The sequence below is a fragment of the Medicago sativa genome, chromosome 7 (assembly GCF_051527215.1).
Source record: "Medicago sativa cultivar Bolivia chromosome 7, Bolivia_mono, whole genome shotgun sequence".
In the NCBI taxonomy this organism is placed as follows: Eukaryota; Viridiplantae; Streptophyta; class Magnoliopsida; order Fabales; family Fabaceae; genus Medicago; species Medicago sativa.
Window position 1 is genome coordinate 28,757,599 of NC_140755.1, and position 24,297 is coordinate 28,781,895.

The window sequence follows — 24,297 nt, forward strand, 5'->3', positions numbered from 1 at the left end:
TACAGTTAGACTTAGATTACAATTGGTAGAGACAAACGACATCGTTTAATGTAAAGTATTTTCAGAAGCGAACGAACTCTTACAGCATCTCAGTGTCTTGAATCGTGATTTTCAAAACCCTAACTTTAAAGCTTCACCATCATCAACATCATCTTTCATCCATTTTTCCAATTCACCTCCTTCTCTTCCCAGTTTTCACTGTTTCTACTGTTTTCACATCCCTTCCAAACCCTAATTTCACATCCACAATGAAAAGGAAGAGAAGTTCTTCTCTCAAATCATCACAACAAATGGTTTCTTCAGATTTACCTGATGAATGTTGGGAATTGATATTCAGATTCATCGTTAACGAGGACAAAAACCGGTTAGATTCTCACTCATTGTATATATTGAATTCACTATCACTCGTCTCCAAACAGTTCCTCTCCGTCACCAACCGTCTTCGATTATCACTCACTGTCCACTGTTTAACAGACATCCGTCGCATGTTCGAAAGATTCACCAACTGGACGAGTTTCTCTGTAAAATCTCTCTTTTCCCATTGAAAAAACTGACATCTCTCAACATCTCCGACCAACGCACCATTCCCGCAAATGGGTTGCGAGTTTTCTCTCAAAACATTACAACTTTGACCTCTCTCACTTGTTCCGACATTGCTGATTTCAGTACCACTGACCTGTTCCACATCGCAGAATGTTTTCCTTTGCTTGAAGAGCTCAACCTCTCAGATTGCAAAAATAAAAATTACAGTAGCTATTGTGATGGGGTAGAGGCTCTTTCACTTGCACTTTTCAAACTCCGTAAGGTTAATTTTTATAGATTTCCCATCAGCGACAAGGCGCTTTTTCACTTGTTCAACAATTGTAAGCTTCTTGAAGAGGTTATCGTGTTTAAATGTGATCAAGTAACTATTGCTGGAATTGCTTCTGCTATAAGTAAGAGACCGACATTGAAGTCATTATCGTTTTGCAATCGAACACACTCTGAAAAGTCCGTTTCTTCACATTTTATTCACTCATTGGTGAGTTTGAAGGGTTTGACTTCTCTTTCTTTGACGTCTCTTGAAATCTCAGATGAATTGCTCTACTCTATTGCAAGGAAGGTCTACCTCTGACGAGGCTTGTTCTCGGATATTGCTTCGACTGTAGCTATACTGGATTCTTTTGTTTGTTATCCAAGTGTCGAGGTTTGCAACATTTGGATCTTCAACATGCTGCTGTTCTGACTGATCACTATGTTGATAAGTTGTCTTTGTTTCTTGGTGATTTAGTGTCTATAAACCTTAGTAAATGTGAGGAGCTCACATATTCAACCTCGTTTACACTCGTTAGGAATTGTCCTTCACTTAGTGAGATCAAAATGGAAAATATAGGGAGTAAGGGGGTAGAGAATTCTGAATTTTGGTGTATACCCTCAATTAAAGTATCTCTACTTGGCTGAGAATTCATGGTTAAGCGATAAAAACATCATAATGTTTGCTTACATTTTTCCCAATTTGCAGCTGCTTGATTTGAACTCTTGCTATCACATATCGGAAGGCATTTGTCAAGTTTTAAGGAGTTGTTCTAATATTAGACATTTGAACTTAGCTCACTGTTCAAGTGTGAATCTACTTGGAGTGAACTTTGTAGTTCCCAAGCTGGAGGTGTTGGACCTGTCAGATACAAAGGTTGATGATGAAACACTCTATGTGATCTCAAAGAATTGTTGTGGACTTTTGAAACTATTTGTGGACAATTGTAATGATGTCACAGAGAAAGGAGTGAAACATGTGAAAGAAAACTGCTCGCAACTGAGGGAGCATGGATACGTTCGTTACTATTCTGGAAGTGTTGTGCTGAAAGTTTGAACTCTGTAAGTGGTTTTTGTTTGAAGATTTAATTCTTTGAGAAATGAATATTTTAAAATGTCAACTTACAAATGTGCTTTTACTCATCAATTTGTGCATGATAATTCCCTAAATATATTCGTGTAATATTTTTATATAATGTATAGTGTAATGCAAACAGTTGGTTGCAGTGTTGTTAAATGGCGGTGTCACGGTGCATTGGCGGATTTTTAACAACAGTCATTGGCAATTTTTGAAGGACTGTTGATGCCCTCCATGCTGACACCCTGCAATTGCGTGTTTATATGGCGGACTATTAGCTTTCCGCCATCAACAACACTTGGGTGTTATATGCAGTTTTAAATTGTTTTGTTTTTCTTCTCTTTGCCTTGAATTGCATAAAGTGACGACTCATTGGCTGCATGAGTTTTACACTTTTTCCAATGTTATTTGATGTTAGGCAGTTTTGCAATGATCTATTTCTACTATCAACACATGCTTCTCTGGAACTCCGGTTGTGTAGATAATCTTTTGTATACAATATACTTGGAGATCAATTGTTGTGATTTTAATTCCTTTTGTTTCTCTAAGATCAATTAATGTATTGAGTGAGTGATATTGGAAGCTCACACATCACTCACTGATCATGTTTATATTATTATGTTCAAGGTGAATTACAAATAAATACTTTATTTTAGGCTACTGCTGAAATAACAAATAACCTGCAAAATTGTACTTTATTTGCAGATGTTTTCTTCTTTTGGAATAAGGAAGGAAGAAAAAGCTACGTCTCAGCCTCTATGTGTTGTTGCATGGATGTTAGGAGTGTGCTAAAACTACAAAATTGCGGATTTTTTTTAAGTATTGTGACCTGACCTGACCATTTTCTATGATGTTGATAGAAGTAGATACTTGGGATAGTTGTGGTATGCCACTTTTATTGACAATGATATAAATGTCATGTTGATTGAAGTAGAATTGTAATTTGTTTTCTGTATTTTATAATTAAAGCTATACTTTGCAATTTGCAAACACCTCCTTCAATGTTGTGTTAGTAATAGGACTCCTAAGGGCAGCAGTTATAGAATAATAGTAGTTTATTTAATAATATTATAAATAAGTAATTGTTACTTGTGTGTAGTAATTGCTGTCCACTAAACTTCTATGTAACAGCTATAGGACTTAGTATTATAAATAAGATGCAGTGGAAAAGAAAGGTATTCAGGGATTGGGATAAAGGATTGGTAGGGAGAGACCAAGCTCTCGAATTCTTGGAAGGGAGAGAACCAAGACTCTCGAATTTCTTGGGATTATATTGTAATCTTACTGTTCGTTTATATTTTGATTTCAGTTTCTATCATGTTGTTATTTGTTGAAACTATAAATTCAATTTATCTATCTGTTCTTAATTTACTTAGTTTAAAAGTTTCAGGGAACATGCAATAGTCTGTCTATGCACATTTAACAACATCTCACTGCACTGTTCTCTGATCCTTCAACTTTGCCCATGAATATCTCATGGTTCATTGACAATATACTCAAATTTTTTATCAGCAGCCTGTGATGTTGCAATGAAGTCGGTGACAATATGTAAATTTTCAGAATGAATGGCACCGGTTATTCCAATAAACTCAAAAGTGAGATTTATAAATAGAATTTCCCCCCTTTATTATGAAGCAGTGACAGGTTTACTTTTAATTTAGAAGGCACAAACTAGGTAAAAGACTTCAAAAATTTCGGCTAAATCTGAACTCAGTGATTGTTGATAATATGATTTTATTGTATAGATTAAATTAAGGTTTTGTCTTGGAGATGGTTGTTGGGTCGTTTTCAGGTCCCGGCGTGCATGTTTTACGAGTGGGAATGGAACCCACGTGACTGCCTGCTGTGATGACAGGTTGCTGTTTGTTGACAGCAGGTTTGTGTTATTGGTTTTGGTGGCCTGGGCTGTGTTATCTGGCTTTTGTTTCTGCTGGGTTCGGTTTGGTTGCCACAGATGCTTTGTGGCTTTTCCAGCAGCTATGTGTTTTGGTGGCAGCTGAGTATTCCTTGGGTGATTTGCGGGTCTGACAGGATGTGATGCACGGGTATTCGTTTGGTGGTATAGTGTATACCTCGGCCTCATGATTTTGTTTTTGAATGTAATTTTGGTTGTCATTTGTGTTGGATTTCTATTGTTGTTTCCTTTCCGCGAGTTGTTGGTGTTTCTTTCACCCTCTCGTCGATGAATAAATTTTGCTGATTAAAAAAAAATTTTTGTATAGATTAAGCATTGTGTATCTTAGGAAATAGTTTTTGAGATAAAGAAGGGTTATGAGATTCCTATCTAAGCAGAATTTTCTTTGCATGCACTGGAGGTTACAAGTTGATGATGTATCCTATGTAGTTGCAACTTGCAAGTTACTAATTTCAGTCACTATTATAAGCAAAAAAATATGAACAAATTTCAGTCACTATTGCAAGTTACATTGAACATTATTGTGGCTACTGTTACATGTTCATCCTCCTATGTTTACAATCACTTCTTCTCATTGTCCTCGCTTGATGAACTAACGATGGATGTGGAAAATGAGAATCCGGATTCAGAGTTTCCGTTTTGGAAACACGATTCACCCTTCTTCGCCATCGGTAACCTCAAACGAGGACTTCTTGTCAAACAGGTACTTATTTTTATCTTCTTTTTTTATTTCATTCTAATTCTTTCTTATCTGTGCTTTTTTTTTTTTTAATGTGAATTGTTACTTATTCTTTTTATTTTATAAGGTTGCTTTGGCCTTAGTTTATTTGCTTTAAATTGTTAATTGTTTTTTAGCTACGATTGTTGATTAAAGCATGAATGATAATATCTGATTTTCAAATGCTAAGCTTAAATAAATAACTTGGTTTTAAAATGTTGTCATGTTCAGGGGTTTAAATAATATTCTGTGACAGAATTGTGATCGAGGCTGTATTGGCTATGTTCATGGATCTTTTTAAAAACTCATTACTTAGATATATGATGCATAATGTAATAGGCATTGGTATAAGGAACCATGTGATTTGGGTCAAATGGTTTATAAGCTTCGGTTAAAGTCAATCGATTGAGAATATCCGATTTCGAATCCTAGCTGGAACAATCCTTTACTAGATTTTACTTACCTCTCGGCTAGACTCCAGATTACCAGATTCCCTTGTCCATGTGAATTAGAGTGTTAAGACAAAAAATTGACATTAGAATAAAACATGATAATTTAAGCCACTGTAGGCTTTACTCAAATCTCAGCTGATATCTGATAGAAGTTATTGCGATTATTAACCTTTGAGAACAGTCCAGGATGGATCTTCATTTTCATTTCTAGTCATAGTTTTCTGGTATTCTACATGCTTCTCAGTGAAAGACCTTTCTTATAGTTCTCAAAAATGTTTCCTTTATATATAATCTTTTATGCATATATTGATGGGTGTTATAGTAGTGCATATTTGGAATGACGAAGAGTTAACAAAATCACAGTGTACCGTGATTTTCTTGAAGCACTGTAGTCTATCTTTTGCCAAAATCACGGTAATACATTATGAGTCTATCAAACTCACCACGAATCCAAATATGCACTAAGGCATTACCTTTGTTGAAGACTGTGCTTTGTTCAAGAAGGCAAAGTTTAACTTCGAACTTATACTGATAAAAGGACAGTGTGCACGCCTCATTTTTAAGTCTTTCTCTTTGTCCAAGAAGTCTTTTGTCCCGTTGTTGGTTGTGGATCACGTTTGGCTTCAATGGAGGACTTTGAAAATCACTATAATGCAAGACATACTGCATCCTGTTCTGTGTGTTCTAGAGTCTACCCCAACTTCACGTTTGCTCAGCATACATCTATCTGATGCTCTTGATTCTTTCTTGCAGGAAAAAGTTGCGCGTGGCTATGACATGGTTTGTATATGTCTAAACTCTAAATATGATTGAATGTGATGTCATGAAACAATTTTATATACTATTGCTTCTATCATACACTTCAGTTTGTAATTGAAGAATTAACTACTTGGGTGTTTCTTCTCTTCTTTGTTGTAAGATATTGAACTTAGCTTTTGGATTCTTCAAATTTGCTTGGTAAAATACTCCCATATTTTTTTTCTTAAATATATAATCTTACAAATTGTAACAAGAAAAACCCTGCTTACCATTTGGTTATTTCGAACAATGTTCAGTTCCGTTTTACATATAACTCAAGCGATATTATGATTTCATGTAACTCACCTCACCTAAATGGCTGCTGTTGCTGTGTAGTTAGCATGTTACTTTTTGGCGTTAAAATATGAAATGTCACTTTTAGGTGACAATCTCTTCAACATGGTTTTTATGTCTGTCATATTGTATGATGCTTAGTGGAAGGTTGCGGTTTGAAATTCAAAAGCCACAAAAGTAGGCAGCAGCATCTGGTCAACAAGCATAAATTCCCGACATATCATTCCAGTTTTTTCAATAAGTCTCAGCCTTCAAAGAAACAGAGAATAAAGTCTCAACGCAAAAAACTTTCTCATAAGGAGGATACTTCAGGAATGATGGAAGTGGAAAATGCAGCCATAGATAACCTTGTTTCAGCAGTCTCTAGAATGAATACTTTGGACTCAACTCCTTCCTCTTTTAGCTTTGATCGCCGTAAGACCAAAGGCATGTCATTTGTCCCTCGAGCTGTTCAGCATGGGATGGGATCAAATTCGGGTTTTTCTGTTACAAAAAGATAACAGGCTTTCATTCAAATCAATTTGCATTCTTGTTTGCTGAATGATCATTTTCGGATGTTGTCCCATTACATGATCCCTGTGGATGTCTTCTTTCCCAAAGTTGAAGATCCGTAAGTAGAATTATGTTGATGATGTAATAACAACATGCTTTTATAATTTATATATATATCTTTTTGCGCTCTCACTTGGGCTTGTAAGTGTGCCCTACACAGACATTGTGCTCATGCAAATATATATCTAACTAATGATATGAAGCTTTTGTGCTTCTATTTAGACTGATTTTGTTCTGTTAACTTCTCACCCTTTACTGAATAGCCAGTTTGCTACTGCCTCTGTAATATGTTATGAATAGACATGAGAGTCCAACCAAACTCAACTCATTCAAAAACTATTAACAATATAAAGCAAATAAACTAATGCCAAAGCAACCTTATAAAATAAAACGTAGCATTGAATCTCACATCCCCTAAAAAAACATTAAATTTCATTTTTTTTTTGGCTTAATTAATGCTTTGGTCCCTTAACTTATTTTTGGATTTAAATTTGGTCCCCTAACTTTAAACTGTCTCAAATTGGTCCCTTAAATCTTACACCGTTTACCATTTTGGTCCCCTCCGTTAGTTTTTTTCAAAATCTGTTAACCCTTTGTCCACATGTCATTTAAGATTGGTGATTAATGGCTGGATTTAGAGAGCACACAAATATACAATGGACTCACAACATATGATTATTTCTATTGAATTTCCTAAAAATTAAAATTAAAATATAAAAAAAAAAAAAAAATCTCTTCTCTTCCCCGTGTTCCTTTCCTCCTCTTCTTTCTTTCTCCCTCTTCTGTTGTTCATTCTCTTCCCTCTTTGTTCCTTTTCTCTTCTTCCAATCTTTCATAAAAAACTCATTTTCGAATTACAATCCTTCATCATCAACATCAATCCTTTCAAATTCCAATCTAAACCCATTTTTGGATCTAATCTAAACCCTTTCAAATCCCAATCTAAACCCATTGTTTTATGAACATGAACCCATTTTACTGTTGTTGTGTTGTTGTTGGGGAGCAGATTTGGGCCAGATTTATTGTGTTGTGTTATTGTTGTTACTGGATTTTGTTTTGATTTTTTTCTTCTTCTGTAGAATGAGCCATAGGTTTCCCTCGTGAAACAGCTCTCAAAGAACCATGGCTTCTTTCCTCATATACCCACAATTCAATTCTTCCAATTTTGAAATTTTGCTATCCAAAGGCTTCAGCTTCTTAAATCGCGCGTTTGTTAAAGGTGAGCTTGAGAATTACAGAGTAGTTTGGAGAATAGAATAATTCTCTTTTCCTGTGGAGTTGAAACAAACTCATTTTGAACCTAAAAAATTGGGTTTAATAAATGGGTGTTAGTTTTGATTGTGAGTTAGATGATAGTGGTGATGTTAATTCTAAATTTAAGGGGATGAAGATTGACAATCTTAGATTCAAGGATGAAGATGAAGTAGAGTTTTTGTTTTGATATTTTTTTTTACAGATTGAATGTTTTGATTTTGTTTTGCAATATTTTTCTGGAATTTGCTATGTTGGAGTTTCTCAAAAATAGCTATGAAATTTTGTAATTTTCTGGATTTTGTTTAAGATGGATATGAATAAAGATGCAGATGAAGAAGATTGAAAGGGGAAGAAGATGAAGAAAAAATTAGGTGGTTGTGGTTCATTATAAGCTACAATAGATCCCTCTGTGATCCAACCATTGATCATCAATCAAAACTGACATGTGGCAAAGGGTTAACAGATTTTGAAAAAAACTAACGGAGGGGACCAAAATGGTAAACGGTGTAAGATTTAAGGGACCAATTTGAGACAGTTTAAAGTTAGGGGACCAAATTTAAATCCAAAAATAAGTTAAGGGACCAAAGCATTAATTAAGTCTTTTTTTTTTTTACTAAAAAAAGCATATATTTATTTAAATTTATAGAAGAGAAATGTTAAGGTCACACCTTCTAGCTCACCGATTGAAATTAAAGTGTCTAGAATGCTCATATCTTTGAATAACGTTAAAGATGACAAATACATTGATTGAATCTACATTGAATTGAAGTTACTACAAATTTGACGAAATTAAAGTGATATTATGATTTGGAATTATAGATAACTTTTGATAGTTCTATATTAATCATAAGCGTTAATTTATCATTCTCAAAAAAATTACTCTTACAAAAAATATGAAAGATTTTACCAGTTTTTCCTATATTTTCAACCTTCCAAAACCTTCCCCTCTCCTCTCCTTCAAACTTCCAAACAAAGCTTAAATGAACCATTTATGATCTCTCCGTTATTTTAATTTTGTCTCTCTTTACGCTTTCATGCAAAGCAATTGTAGTTTTCCTTTACGTTAGTGATGATGAAATTTCGTTGAGACTTTTATAAAGCATATTGTTTCAACGGTAGTTATATTATCTTCATTGAACAACTAGTTTTATGTTTTTCTTTGATAAATCAATTCAAAGAAAACCATAAATAAAACTTTTATTTTCATGCGCAATTTTATAAAAAAACCGTATATTTAAGCAATTGTAGTTTTCCTTTACGTTAGTGATGATGTAATATCAGGCATTTGAACCTAGCCCACTGTTCAAGAGTGAAGCTACTTGGAATCAATTTTGTGGTTCCCAAGCTGGAGGTGTTGAACTTGTCAAATACAAAGGTTGATGATGAAACACTCTATGTGATCTCAAAGAATTGTTGCGGACTTTTGTACCTATCTGTGGACGATTGTAATGATGTCACAAAGAAAGGAGTGAAACATGTGGAAGAAAACTGCTCACAATTGAGAGAACATGGATGCGTTAGTCGCGCTAGTATTCTGAAAGCGTTGTGATGAAAGTTTTAACTCTGTAAGTTGTTTGTGTGTTAAGATTTCATTCTATGAGAAATTAATATTTTAAACTGTCAACTTTCAAATGTGCGTTTACTCAACAATTTGTGCATGATAATTCCTTAAATATATTAGTGTAATATTGTTATATAATGTACGGTGTAATTCAAACAGTTGGTTGCAGTGTTGTTAAATGGCAGCGCCATGGAGGATTTTTAACAACAGCCATAGGCAATTTTTGATGGAATGTCAGTGCCCTTCATGCTGGCACGCTGCAATTGCGTGTTTTACACTTTTTCCGATGTTATTTGATGTTAGGTAGTTTTTGATGGAGGATTTTTAACAACAGCCATAGGCAATTTTTGATGGAATGTCAGTGCCCTTCATGCTGGCACGCTGCAATTGTGTTGTGATTTTAATTCCTTTTGTTTCTCTAAAATCAATTAATGTATTGAGTGAGTGACATTGGAAGCTCACACATCACTCACTGATCATGTTTATATTATTATGTTCAAGGTGAATTACAAATAAATACTTTATTTTAGGCTACTGCTGAAATAACAATAACCTGAAAATTGTACTTTATTTGCAGATGTTTTCTTCTTTTGGAATAAGGAAGGAAGAATAAGCTATGTCTCTGCCTCCGTGTGTTGTTGCATGGATGTTAGGAGTGTGCTAAAACAATGATGCGGATTTTTTTTAAGTATTGTGACCTGACCTGACCATTTTCTATGATGTTGATAGAAGTAGATATTTGGGATAGTTGGGGTATGACACTTTTATTGACAATGATATAAATGTCATGCTGATTGAAGTAGAATTGTAATTTGTTTTCTGTATTTTATAATTAAAGCTATACTTTGCAAACACCTCCTTCAATGTTGTTAATTGTTGAAACTATAAATTCAATGCATCTCTTTGTTCAACTTAGTTTAAAAGTTTCAGGGAACATGCAGTAGTCTGTCTATGCACATTTGACAACATCTCGCTGCATTGTTCTCAACTTTGCCCATGAATATCTCATGGTTCATTGACAATATACTCAAATTTTTATCAGTAACCTAGTAACCTGTGATGTTGCAATGAAGTCTGTGACAATATATAAATTTTCAGAATGAATGGCACTGGTTATTCCAATAAACTCAAAAGTGAGATTTATAAATAGCATTTTCCCCCCTTTATTATGAGCAGTGACAGGTTTACTTATCATTTAGCAAGCACAAACGAGGTAAAAGACTTCAAACATTTCGGCTAAATCTGAACTCAATGATTGTTGATAATATGATGTTATTGTATAGATTGCATTGTGTGTCTTAGGAAATAGTTTTTGAGATAAAGAAGGGTTATGAGATTCATATCTAAGCAGAATTGTCTTTGTATGTACGGGAGGTTACAAGTTGATGATGTATCCTATGTAGTTGAAACTTGCAAGTTACTAATTTCAGTCACTTTCCCTCGCTTGATGACCTAACGATGGATGTGGAAAATCAGAATCTGGATTCAGAGTTTCCGTTTTGGAAACCCGATTCACCCTTCTTTGCCATCGGTAACCTCGAACGAGAACTTCTTCTCAAACAGGTTCTTATTTTTATCTTTTTGTTTCATTCAAATTGTTTCGTGTTTTGTGCCATTCTTTTCCTTTTTTTTTTTTGAAATGTGAATTGTTACGTATTCTTTTTAATTTATAAGGTTGCTTTGGCATTAGTTTATTTGCTTTATATTGTTAATAGTTTTTGATCTACCATTGTTGATTAAAGCATGAATGATATGATTTTCAAATACTGGGCTTAAATGAACGTGGTTTTAAAATGTTGTCATGTTCAGGGTTTTAAGTAATAGTCTGCGACATAATCGCGATCGAGGCTGTATTGGCTGTGTTCACGGATCTTTTTAAAAACTCATTACTTAGATATATGATACATAATATTCAATAGGCATTAGAATAAGGAACCAAGTGATTTGGGTCAAATGGTTAATGAGCTTCGGTTAAAGTCTATCGGTTGAGAATATCCGAATTTGAATCCTAACTGGAACAATCATTTACTAGACTTTACTTTCCTTTCAGCTAGACTCCGGATTACCAGTGTCCCTTTTCCCTTTGAATTAGAGAGTTAAGACCAAAAAAGTAGACATTAGAATAAAACATGCTAGTTTAAGGCACTGTTAGGCTTTACTCAAATCTCATATGATATTTGATAGAAGCCATTGCGATTATTAGCCTTTGAGAACAGTCCATGATGGATTTTCATTTCTGGTTATAGTTTTCTGTTATTCTACATGCTTCTCAGTGAAAGACCTTTCTTATAGTTCTCGAAATTGTTTACTTTATATATAATCATTTGTGCTTAAAAACAAATTTTGATGGGTGTTATAGTAGTGCATATTTGGAATGACAATCACGGTGTACCGTCCGTGATTTCCTTGAAGCGCCATGGTTTGATACACTTCAGTTTGTAATTGAAGAATTTTAACTAGTTGGGTGTTTCTTGCCTTTGTTGTAAGATATACAACTTTGCTTTTGGTTTCTTCAAATTTCCTTAGTAAAATACTCCCATATTTTTTTTCTTGCTTAAATTTATAATCTTACAAATTGTAACAAGAAAAACCCTGCTTACAAATTGGTTATTTCGAACAATGTTCAGAATTTCTTTTACATCGTTGTCCTTTATTTTTTGTTTAGAGCTCATAGTTGGGTTTGTAAAAAGGTACACGAAATGCAAGGTAGTCCAATAGTTAGAGACTCAAGTAGAGGGAAACCGAAGAAAACTAAAGGTCAGATCACTGTAAAGGATTTGGAATTAAACACTATTGTTATAGATAAGCAACGATAGCGATATTGTGATTTCATGTGATTCGTGTAACTCACCTAATGAGGAAAGGCTTTGGTCGTCGCCGCTGTTTTTGTTGTTGTTTAGTCTAGCTAGCATGTTACTATTTTGCATTCACATTAAATTTCTCTTTTTGAGGACAATCCCTTTAACATGATTCTTATCGCTGTCATATAGTTTGAATGCTTAGTGGCAGGTTGTGGTTTGAAATTCAAAATCTACAAGTGGGCAGCAGCATCTGATTGACAAGCATAAATTCCCGACATCATTTTGTGTTTTTCAAGAAGGCTCTGCCTTCAAAAAAATACAGGATGTAGTCTCAACACAAAAAACCTTCTCGCAGGGAAGACATATGATGGAAGTGGAGAATGCAGCCATAAATGACCTTGTTTCAGCAGTCTCTAGAATGAATTTCGACTCTAACTCCTTCATGTATCAGCTTTGGTCGCCGTAACACCAAAGGCATGTCATTTGTCCCTCGAGCTGTTCAGTGTGGGAAGGGATCAAACTTGGGTTTGTTTGTTGCAAAAAGATAACAGGCTTCATTCAAATCAATCTGCATTCTTGTTTGCTGAATGATAATTTTCGGATGTTGACCCATTACATGATCCCTGTGGATGTCCTCTGTCCCAAAGTTGAAGTAGTTGGTTAAGTCGAAGATTGGTAAATATAAATTATGTTGATGATGTAATAACATGCTTTTATATTATATATCTTTTTGTGCTCTCACTTGGGCCTGTAAGTGGTGACCCCTACACATGCATTGTGCTCATGCAAATATATATCCAGCTAATGATATGAGAATTTTGAGCTTCTATTCAGACTGATTTTGTTCTCTTAACTTGTCACCTCTGTAATATGTTATGAATAGACATGAGAATCCAACTAAACTCAACTCATTGATATATCGAAATTAAAGTGCCAAGAATATTTATGTCTTTGAATAACATTGAAGACGACTAAGTTTTTTTTATTCAGCAAATATTATTAGTGACAAACTAAGCACTAAAAAGCTCGTGAATATGACACAATACACAAGTGCCAAACAAAGACGAAACACTTAACACCAATGCTATAAACACTCTATAATAAATAAAATCAAGAGAGAAAACCGCAGGCCCCCGAAACAAATAAAACACCTATTGGCCACTGAACCAACACAACACCTGCGCTGGCATGCTGCTGTAGGTAAAAGTCCCACTCAGCGGTTCAAAAAACGTGGAAAAAACTCCCGCAGCAGCCCAAGCCACAGAGAAGAACCAACTGAACCTGCCATTACCACATCCAGCTGCACCAAAACAAAGCCCACTACCGCAATAAACAATCATGAGGGGACCAATGTCATTCGTAATACAAACAAGACGGGTAGACCTTCCTACAACCAATGCCACGATAAAACTTGTATATAGTCAACTAGCTCATCCAAGATACAATCGTTCCTAGCTTCCCAAATATACCAAATCGACGTGTGCCAAATCCACCTCAGTCCCTTCCGAATCTTCTTATGCATTATCCCTCCACTCCAACACTCCGAATGCATAGATAGGTTTGGAGGCATTATGAAATTGAGATATAGCCACCGCATCAATTGCATCCAAATGTTCCTAGCGAAATCACAATGTAAGAAAGTTGAGAGGACGATTCAATCTCTGTAGCACATCAAACACAATTAATCGCATCATCCATACCACAGGTAGACAATTCCTGTTAGCCAAATTAAGTCTTGTCGAAATCCTATCAAAAAGGAGTTTCCACGAAAAGGCCACCACTTTTGAAGGTGCCTCAGTCTTCTAAAGTTGGCAAACCCATATTTTACCATCTGTATTATTATTACCCTCCATAACCATCACTTCTTCCAACTTGGCATACAAAGACTTAACCGAAAACACCCCATCTTCCTCCAAACTCCAATACCACTTATCTTCTTGACCCCACATGAAACCTACTAAGTCTACCAACTCCCACACAAAGATTTCATTCCCCGCTATTCGGAGAAACCTCCCACATCTCCTCCACTTATGCTTCTTGTTGGTTAGACATAGAAAAAAGTCTAGGGTATTTGATCATGAATGTCACATCACCCCTCCAAGCCACTTTCTAAAAACTAGTGTTTGATTAATATTTATTTTCTCCAATTAAGATTGCAGGAGTGTAAAATTGAGATAAAAGTGATAAACTATCGGCTACTTGAATTAGCTTCTCAAAAACTGGTATAAGGTCAAAAATATGTCTTACCAAAACACGATAAATCACCCATTTTAAGTGGAGAAAGAAGACAAAAAATGGATGAGGGATGACTGCTAGATTTAGAGAAAGGGGTGAGGAGAAAATCTAATGTAGTCACACTCGCATAAAATGAAAAAAATTAAAACAAAAATAAATCAATCACATCAATTAATATCATTTAATTTTATTCTTATTTAAATTTTTCTATGTTTTGTGAGTGTGCCCAGATCATTTTGATTTGGGGTTGTATCCATCTGAGACTTTCTCAGGGGTGAGTGTGTCACTGCCTAGATACTGTGTGGCATTCAATTTCAATTATTTTTTGTTTTAAAAAAAGAAAAAGTCTTGCTTAGGGACAACCCAAATGCAAAAAGTTTGGACACACTCACAAAAATGCTTATTTTATTTATTTATAGATAAATTTGTTTAATGATATGGAATGATGTGTCTAATTTATTTATCATTTAGGTTTCTTCATTGATGTATATGTGTCTAAATAATTTCATTTTTTGTTATAAGGAAAAATATAGCGAGTTACATTACATTTTGGTGGTTCTTTCAAAAAAAAAAAAAATACATTTTGGTGGAGGCAAACGACATCGTTTAATGCAAAGAATCTGTAGAAGCGAACAAACGTTTAACACCGTCACCATCTTGAGTCGTGATTTTCCAAAATCCAAACCCTAGCGCCAAACATCATCATCATCCACCAAAATTACCAACCTCAATCTTTCCTTCATTTATTCAATTTACCTCCTTCTCTTCCCAATTTTTACTGTTTCTACCGTCACTCACCACAAACCCTAACTCAAAGCCCTAATTTCACATTCACAATGAAAAGAAAGAGAACTTCTACGAAATCATCACAACAAATGGTTTCTTCAGATTTACCTGATGAATGTTGGGAATCAATCTTCAGATTCATCCTCAATGACGAACACCGGTTAGATTCTCACTCAATGTATATCTTGAATTCTCTATCACTCGTCTCCAAACAGTTCCTCTCAATCACCAACCGTCTTCGATTATCACTCTCCGTCTATTGTTCTATAGGCATGCGTCCCGTCTTCAAAAGATTCACCAACCTAAACTCCCTCACATTCTATGCCACAACTAACCTGGATGAGGTTCTCTGTAAAATCTCTCGTTTCCCATTGAAAAAACTTACATCTCTCAATATCTCCAACCAACGCACCATTCCCGCAAATGGGTTGCGAGCATTCTCTCAAAGCATTACAACTGTGACCTCTTTCACTTGTTCCCACATTGCGGATTTCAGTACCACTCACTTGTTCCTCATCGCGAAATGTTTTCCTTTGCTTGAAGAACTCAACCTCATTTTCCCTTCAGGTTGGAAAAGTAAAGATAAAAATTACAATAACTATTGTGATGAGGTAGAGGCTCTTTCACTTGCACTTGTCAAACTCCGTAAGGTTAATCTTTCTTGCTTTCCCATCAACGATAAATCGCTTTTCCACTTGTTAAGAAATTGTAAGGTTCTTGAAGAAGTTATGTTTAAGTGTGATCAAATAACTATTGCTGGAATTGCTACTGCTATCCGTGAGAGACCAACATTGAGTTCTTTATCGTTTAGCAATAATTTTTTTAATCTAGAAGACGCTAAGGTTACTTCACATTTTATTGACTCACTAGTGAGTTTGACGGGTTTGACTTCTCTTGCTTTGTCGTGTTTGAAAATCTCTGATGAGTTGCTCTACTCTATTGCTCGGGAAGGTCTACCTTTGACAAAGCTTGTCCTCAGAAATTGCTTTGGCCATAGCTATGCTGGAATCTTTGGTTTGTTATCTAAGTGTCGAGGTTTGAGACATTTGGATCTTCAATATACCAATTCTCTGAATGATCACTATGTTGATAAGCTGTCTTTGTTTCTTGGTGATTTAGTGTCTATAAACCTTAGTCACCGTAAGGAGCTCACATATTCAACCTTGTTTACACTCGTTAGGAATTGTCCTTCACTTAGTGAGATCAAAATGGAAAATATAGGAAGTGAGAGTGTAGAGATTTCTGATTCTTTGCCGGATTTTGGTGTATACCCTCAATTAAAGTCTCTCTATTTGGCTGAGAATACATGGTTAAATGATGAACACATCATAATGTTTTCTTCCATTTTTCCTAATTTGAAGCTGCTTGATTTGAACTCTTGCAATCACATCTCGGAAGGCATTTGTCAAGTTTTAAGGAGGTGTTCTAATATTAGGCATTTAAATTTAGCCCACTGTTCAAGAGTGAATCTACTTGGAGTGAACTTTGTAGTTCCCAAGCTGGAGGTGTTGAACTTGTCATATACAAAGGTTGATGATAAAACACTCTATGTGATCTCAAAGAATTGTTGCGGACTTTTGAAACTATCTGTGAACTATTGTAATGATGTCACAAAGAAAGGAGTGAAACATGTGAAAGAAAACTGCTCAGAACTGAGAGTGCATGGATTTATTCGTCACTAGTATTCTGAAAGTGTTGTGCTGAAAGTTTGAACTCTGTAAGTTGTTTTTGTTTTAAAATTTAATTCTATGAGAAATTAATATTTCAAAATGTCAACATACAGATGTGCATTTACTCAACAATTTGTGCATGATAATTCCTTAAATATATTAGTGTAATATTGTTATATAATGTACAATGTAATTCAAACAGTCAGTTGCAGTGTTGTTAAATGTCGGTGCCTGGCGGAATGGTTGATTTTTAACAACAGCTATAGGCAATTTTTGATGGAATGTCGTTTCCCTTCATGCTGGCACGCTGCAATTGCATGTTTTACACATTTTACGATGTTATTTGATGTTAGGTAGTTTGTGTGTGCTAGCTTTGGTTTGCTAAATCTGCTTAATATATTTCCCTGAATTGGTTGTCCTCCTTGAACTGATATTGAAAGCAATTCTAGACCTGTTTAGTTCTAGCCTGCAACACTTTTTCTGTGCAGCAATTACATTTATTGAAGTTACTAAGTGAATATAACAAAAATAATGTATTTTGCTTAGCTTGAAATATCATACATGTGAGTATATAGGCAGTCTTTCAGAGTTATCATTATCATCATTTGCCTTGATAACTCAACCAAAGTATCTTGGGGTGTGAGTAGAATTCTACATTCAATTAAAATAGATGTAAAACAAAGATGTTTCCATGTTGAACATTTAGCTTTTTATTTAATTCTGATTAGAACTAAGATTCCTCAGTTGCACTTCCTTTACTTTCAATTTTGGCAATTATAGATTTTGAAATGCTCCTCTGTTGTCGCTGTTAAGGGTTGGTTTTTGAGAGTTTTACGTTTAGAATTATAAAGATTTTAATTAGAATTTACCACAGATCTCCATTGGATTATTGTGATAGTAACAAAATTACGACATTTTCTTTAAGCTTGTTTTGATCGAACCATCAAATAATAGGATCTTGAGAGTTCATAGTTTTCACCAACAATAACAGATAGAAACACTAACATGTTGTTTAATTATTAAATCATCACTTATATTTATCACATTAGACATAAAAATTTCATTTATAGCTTATTCGATTGGCAAGCCACTAGATCCCCATTGCTCAAGGACATCCCTAAAGACTTGACACATTGCTTCCTTCCCTATTTTTTTTTGTCTCTTACATCAGTTACCTTTGAGTAGCTGGTGAAATATTATAGGGCAATTGACATTGGTGATACTCACAAGCATGAAACAAGTCAATCGATTAGAAATCGTTTTTGCAGCTACTGCATTTGGCCATGTTTGAAATCAGATTTTGATGTTGTTTGTCTTCCTCTCCCTCTTCAACAGTTCATTTTACATGATCCCTGAAACTCATTGGATATAATTAGACACTTAGGCATATCACCAATTGTTATTAACTATAAATTGTACACCTGTGCAAAGTTTACATGATGACTTTTCTGCAAGAACATGTTAGACAAGCTTCTTTATCTTTTCCATATAGAAATCTCAATTTTTAATTAATGATAACATAGTTCCAGTATCAACTCAATTTTTAATTAATGATAACATAGTTCTAGTATTAACACATGCTTCTCTGGAACTCCAGTTGTGTAGATAATCTTTTGTATACAATATACTTGGAGATCAATTGTTGTGATTTTAATTCCTTTTGTTTCTCTAAATTCAATTAATGTATTGAGTGAGTGATATTGGAAGCTCACACATCACTCACTGATCATGTTTATATTATTATGTTCAAGGTGAATTACAAATAAATACTTTATTTTAGGCTACTGCTGAAATAACAAATAACCTGCAAAATTGTACTTTATTGGCAGATGTTTTCTTCTTTCGGAATAAGGAAGGAAGAATAAGCTACGTCTCAGCCTCCGTGTGTTGTTGCATGGATGTTAGGAGTGTGCTAAAACTACAAAATTGCGAATTTTTTTTAAGTATTGTGACCTGACCTGACCATTTTCTATGATGTTGATAGAAGTAGATATTTGGGATAGTTGGGGTATGACACTTTTATTGACAATGATATAAATGTCATGTTGATTGAAGTAGAATTGTAATTCGTTTTCTGTATTTTATAAGTAAAGCTATACTTTGCAATTTGTAAACACCTCCTTCAATGTTGAAACTATAATTCAATTTATCTATTTGTTCTTAATTAACTCAGTTTAAAAGTTTCAGGGAACATGCAGTAGTCTGTCTATGCCCATTTGACAACATCTCGCTGAATTGTTCTCTGATCCTTCAACTTTGCCCATGAATATCTCATGGTTCATTGACAATATACTCAAATTTTTATCAGCAACCTGTGATGTTGCAACGAAGTCTGTGACAATGTATAAATTTTCAGAATGAATGGCACCGGCCACCGGTTATTCCAATAAACTCAAAAGTGAGATTTATAAATAGCATTTTCCCTCTTTGTTATGAGCAGTGACAGGTTTACTTATCATTTAGCATGCACAAACGAGGTAAAAGACTTCAAACATTTCGGCTAAATCTGAACTCAATGATTGTTGATAATATGATGTTATTGTATAGATTAGGCATTGTGTGTCTTAGGAAATAGTTTTTGAGATAATGAAGGGTTATGAGATTCTTATCTATGCAGAATAGTTTTTGAGATAATATGATGTAGTTGCAACTTACAAGTTACTAATTTCAGTCACTAATATAAGCAAAAAAATATAAACAAATTTCAGTCACTATTGCAAGTTACATTGAACATTATCGTGGCTACTGTTACATGTTCATCCTCCCATGTTTACAATCACTTCTTCTCATTGTCCTCGCTTGATGAACTAACGATGGATATGGATAATCAGAATCCGGATTCAGAGTTTCCGTTTTGGAAACCCGATTCACCCTTCTTCGCCATCGGTAACCTCGAACAAGAACTTGTCAAACAGGTTCTTATTTTTATCTTCTTTTTTTATTTCATTCTAATTCTTTTTTATTTTGTGCTTGTTTTTTAATGCGAATTGTTGCTTATTCTTTTTATTTTATATGGTTGCTTTGGCCTTAGTTTACTTGCTTTATATTGTTAATAGTTTTTGAGCTACTATTGTTGATTAAAGCATGAATGATACTATATGATTTTCAAATGCTGAGGTTAAATAAACAGCTTGGTTTTAATATGTTCTCATGTTCAGGGTTTTAAATAATAGTCTGCGACATAATCGCGATCGAGGCTGTATTGGCTGTGTTCACGGATCTTTTTAAAAACTCATTACTTAGATATATATATATATATATATATATATATATATATATATATATATATATATATATATATATATTCAATAGGCATTAGAATAAGGAACCATGTGATTTGGGTCAAATGGTTAATGAACTTCGGTTAAAGTCAATTGATTGAGAATTTCCGAATTCGAGTCCTAGCTGGAACAATTCTTTACTAGATTTTACTTACCTATCGGCTAGACTCCGGATTACAAGGGTCCCTTGTCCCTCTGAATTAGAGTGTTAAGACAAAAAAAAATAGACATTAGAATAAAGCATGATAATTTAAGGCACTGTTAGGCTTTACTCAAATCTCAGCTGATATTTGATAGAAGCCGTTGTGATTATTAGCCTTTGAGAACAGTCCACGATGGATTTTCATTTCTGGTTGTAGTTTTCTGTTATTCTACATGCTTCTCAGTGAAAGACCTTTCTTATAGTTCTCGAAAATGTTTACTTTATATATAATCATTTATGCGTAAAAGCAATATTTGATGGGTATTATAGAAATGTATATTTTGGAATCACGAAAAGTTAACAAAATCACGGTGTACCGTGATTTTCTTGAAGCACCATAGTATATCTTTTGCCAAAATCATGGTAATACATTGTGAATCTATAAACTCATCACGAATCCAATCATGCACTAAGGAATTTCCTTTGTTGAAGACTGTGCTTTGTCCAAGAAGGCAATGTTTAACTTCAAACTTATACTGATAAAATGACTGATTGTGTCTTATTTTGAAGTCTTTCCCTTTGCGCAGGGAAGTCTTCTATCCCATTGTTGGGTGTGGATCGTGTTTGGCTTCAATGGAGGACTTTGAAAATCACCATATGCAAGACATACTGCATCCTGTTCTGTGTTTCTAGGGTCTACCTAACTTCACCTTTGCTCGGCATACATGTATCCAAAGCAATTGATTCTTTCTTTCAGGTAAAAGTTGTGTGTGCCTATGACATGGTAGTATGTATGTCTACTCTAAATATGATTCAATTTTATGTCATGAAACAAATTTATATAGTATTGCTTCTATCATACACTTCAGTTTGTAATTGAAGAAATAATTAGTTAGGTGTTTCTTCCCTTTATTGTAAGATATTCAACTTTGGTTTTGGTTTCTTCATTTCCTTAGTAAAATACTCCCATATTTTTTTTCTGACTTAAATTTATATTCTTACAAATTGCAACAAGAAAAACCCTGCTTACAATTTGGTTATTTTGAACAATGTTCAGAATTTATTTTTTACATCGTTTTTATTGTTTTTTTGTTAGTTTAGAGCTTATAGTTGGGTTTGTAAGAAGGTACACGAAATGCAAGGTAGTCCAATAGTTAGAGACTCAGGTAGAGGGAAACCGAAGAAAACTAAAGATCAAATCGTTATCAAGGATTTGGAACTAAAGACTCGATTGTTATAGATAATCAATGATAGCGATATTACAATTTCATGTGATTTTTGTCACTCACCTAATGAGAAAAGGCTTTGGCTGTCGCCATTGTTTTTATTGTTGTTTAGTCTAGCTAGCATGTTACTTTTCTGCATTCACGTTAAATTTCCCCTTTTAACATGGTTCTTATCTCTGTCATATAGGTTGAATGCTTAGTTGAAGGTGTGGTTTGAAATTCAAAAGCTACAAAAGTAGGCAGCAGCATCTGGACTCTGGTCAACAAGCATAAATTCCTGACATCATTCGAGTTTCTTCAATAAGTCTCTGCCTTCAAAGAAACAGAGGATGAAGTCTCAACGCAAAAAACTTTCTCATAAGGAGGATACTTCAGGAATGATGGAAGTGGAAAATGGAGCCATAGATTACCTTGTTTCAGCAGTCTCTAGAATGAATACTTTGGACTCAACTCCTTACTCTATCAGCTTTGGTCGCCGTAACACCAAAGGCATGTCATTTGTCCCTCGAGTTGTTCAGTGTGGGAAGGGATCAAACTCGGGTTTTTCCGTTACAAAAAGATAACAGGCTTCATTCAAATCAGTCTGCATTCTTGTTTGCTGAAAGATAATTTACGTATGTTGTCCCATTATATAATCATTTTTGTGTATAAACAAAATTTGATGGATGTTATAGTAGTACATATTTGGAATCAGAGAGTTGTCGTAATCACGGTGTATCGTGATTTTCTTGAAGCACCAAAGTATATCTTTTGCCAAAATCACGGTAACACATTGTGAATCTATCAAATTCGCCACGAATCCAAACATGCACTAAGGCCCGCCTTTGTTGAAGACTGTGCTTTGTCCAAGAAGGCAGTGTTTAACTTCGAACTTATACTGATAAAATGACAGTGTGTGCACCTCATTTTGAAGCCTAGCACTTTGTGCAGGGAAGTCTTCTGTCCCATTGTGGGGTGTGGATCGCGTTTGGCTTCAATGGAGACCTTTGAAAATCACTATAATGCAGGACACACTGCATCCTGTTCTCAGTGTTCTAGGGTCTACCTAACTTCACCTTTGCTCGGCATACATGTATCCGAAGCTCATGATTCTTTCTTTCAGGCAAAGTTGCGCGTGGCTATGACAAGGTTAGTATATGTCTAAACTCTAAATATGATTCGATGTGATGTCATGAAACAATTTTATACATTATTGCTTCTAGCATACACTTCAGTTTGTAATTGAAGAATTAACTAGTTGGGTGTTTCTTCTCTTCTTTGTTGTAAGATATTGAACTTAGCTTTTGGATTCTTCAAATTTGCTTGGTAAAATACTTCCATATTTTTTTTCTTACTTAAATATATAATCTTACAAATTGTAAAAAGAAAAACCCTGCTTACCATTTGGTTATTTCGAACAATGTTCAGTTCCGTTTTACATGTAACTCATGCGATATTATGATTTCATGTAACTCACCTCACCTAAATGGCTGTTGTTGCTGTGTAGTCTAGTTAGCATGTTACTTTTTGGCATTAAAATATGAAATCTCTCTTTTAGGTGACAATCTCTTCAACATGGTTCTTATTCTTTGTCATATAGTATGATGCTTAGTGGAAGGTTGCGGTTTGAAATTCAAAAGCCATAGATAACTTGTTTCAGCAGTCTCAAGAATGAATACTTTGGACTCAACTCCTTCCTCTATTAGCTTTGGTCGCCGTAAGACTAAAGGCATGTCATTTGTCCCTCGAGATATTCAGCATGGGAAGGGATCAAACTCGGGTTTTTCCATTACAAAAAGATAACAGGCTTTCATTCAAATCAATTTGCATTCTTGTTTGCTGGATGTTGTCCCGTTACATGATCCCTGTGTGGATGTCTTCTTTCTCAAAGTTGAAATAGTTGAAGATCCGTAAGTAGAATTATGTTGATGATGTAATAACAACAAGCTTTTACATTATATCCTTTTGTACTCTCACTTGGGCTTGTAAGTGTCCCCTACATAGACATTGTGCTAATGATATGAAGCTTTTGACTGATTTTGTTCTCTTAACTTCTCGCCTCTTTACTGAATAGCCAGTTTGCTACTACCTCTGTAATATGTTATGAATAGACTAATGCCAAAGTAAACTCATTCAAAAACTATTAATAATATAAAGCAAATAAACTAATGCCAAAGTAACCTTATAAAATAAAACGTAGCATTGAATCTCACTTCCCCTAAAAAAACAGTAAATTTCATTTTTATTTTTATTTTTACTAAAAAAAGCATATATATAATTCATTTAAATTTATAGAATAGAAATGGTAGGTCACACCTTCTAGAACAACGATTGAAATTGAAGTGTCTAGAATGCTTATATCTTTGAATAACGTTAAAGATAACAAATACATTGATTGAAGTTACTACAAATTTGACGAAATTAAAGTGACTTGAATGTTCATATCTTCAAACAACGTTGAAGATGACAAGACATTGATTAAATATGTATTGATTTGAACAGACAGATACCGCAACGAGACAGAAAAGTAAAACAACACCACATCAAGAACAAATCAAATCTTGCACTAAGACAACAAAATCACAAATAAAAAAAACAAAATATATGTGAAAATCACTTATTTAAATAAAAGGAAAGTAAAACAACGATTTAAATAAAATAGTTTCAAACCAAAATTTAACCTTAAGTTACTTCTCGAAGAAACATAGAGGTGATCAACCATGTCAGGGTGGTATGAATAATTTGATTTTAAAATGTGTGATA

At 34.4% G+C, this 24,297-nt stretch overlaps 2 protein-coding genes and 1 pseudogene across 3 annotated transcripts in view; all 3 read left to right on the forward strand.

Annotated features, from left to right (window-relative positions):
- On the forward strand, nucleotides 1–23,585 carry LOC146905389 (uncharacterized; annotated as a pseudogene). The gene is made up of 6 exons (XR_015019191.1): nucleotides 1–364; nucleotides 475–1,854; nucleotides 18,736–19,821; nucleotides 20,917–21,086; nucleotides 21,743–22,683; nucleotides 23,093–23,585. The product of XR_015019191.1 is annotated as an uncharacterized LOC146905389 (transcript).
- The window catches only part of LOC146905390 (F-box/LRR-repeat protein 14-like), a 23,640-nt gene continuing 14,447 nt past the window's right edge, over nucleotides 15,105–24,297 (forward strand). Inside the window, exon 1 of the mRNA XM_085726819.1 lies at nucleotides 15,105–16,953. Coding sequence (XP_085582945.1) covers nucleotides 15,287–16,918 — 1,632 coding nt within the window. The 5' untranslated portion in view covers nucleotides 15,105–15,286 and the 3' untranslated portion in view covers nucleotides 16,919–16,953. The remainder of the gene's footprint in view (nucleotides 16,954–24,297) is intronic.
- On the forward strand, nucleotides 19,720–22,118 carry LOC146905391 (uncharacterized). The gene is made up of 4 exons (XM_085728528.1): nucleotides 19,720–19,792; nucleotides 20,917–21,086; nucleotides 21,743–21,766; nucleotides 21,882–22,118. Exons 1-4 carry the CDS (start codon nucleotides 19,720–19,722, stop codon nucleotides 22,116–22,118), a joined length of 504 nt encoding a protein of 167 aa, XP_085584654.1.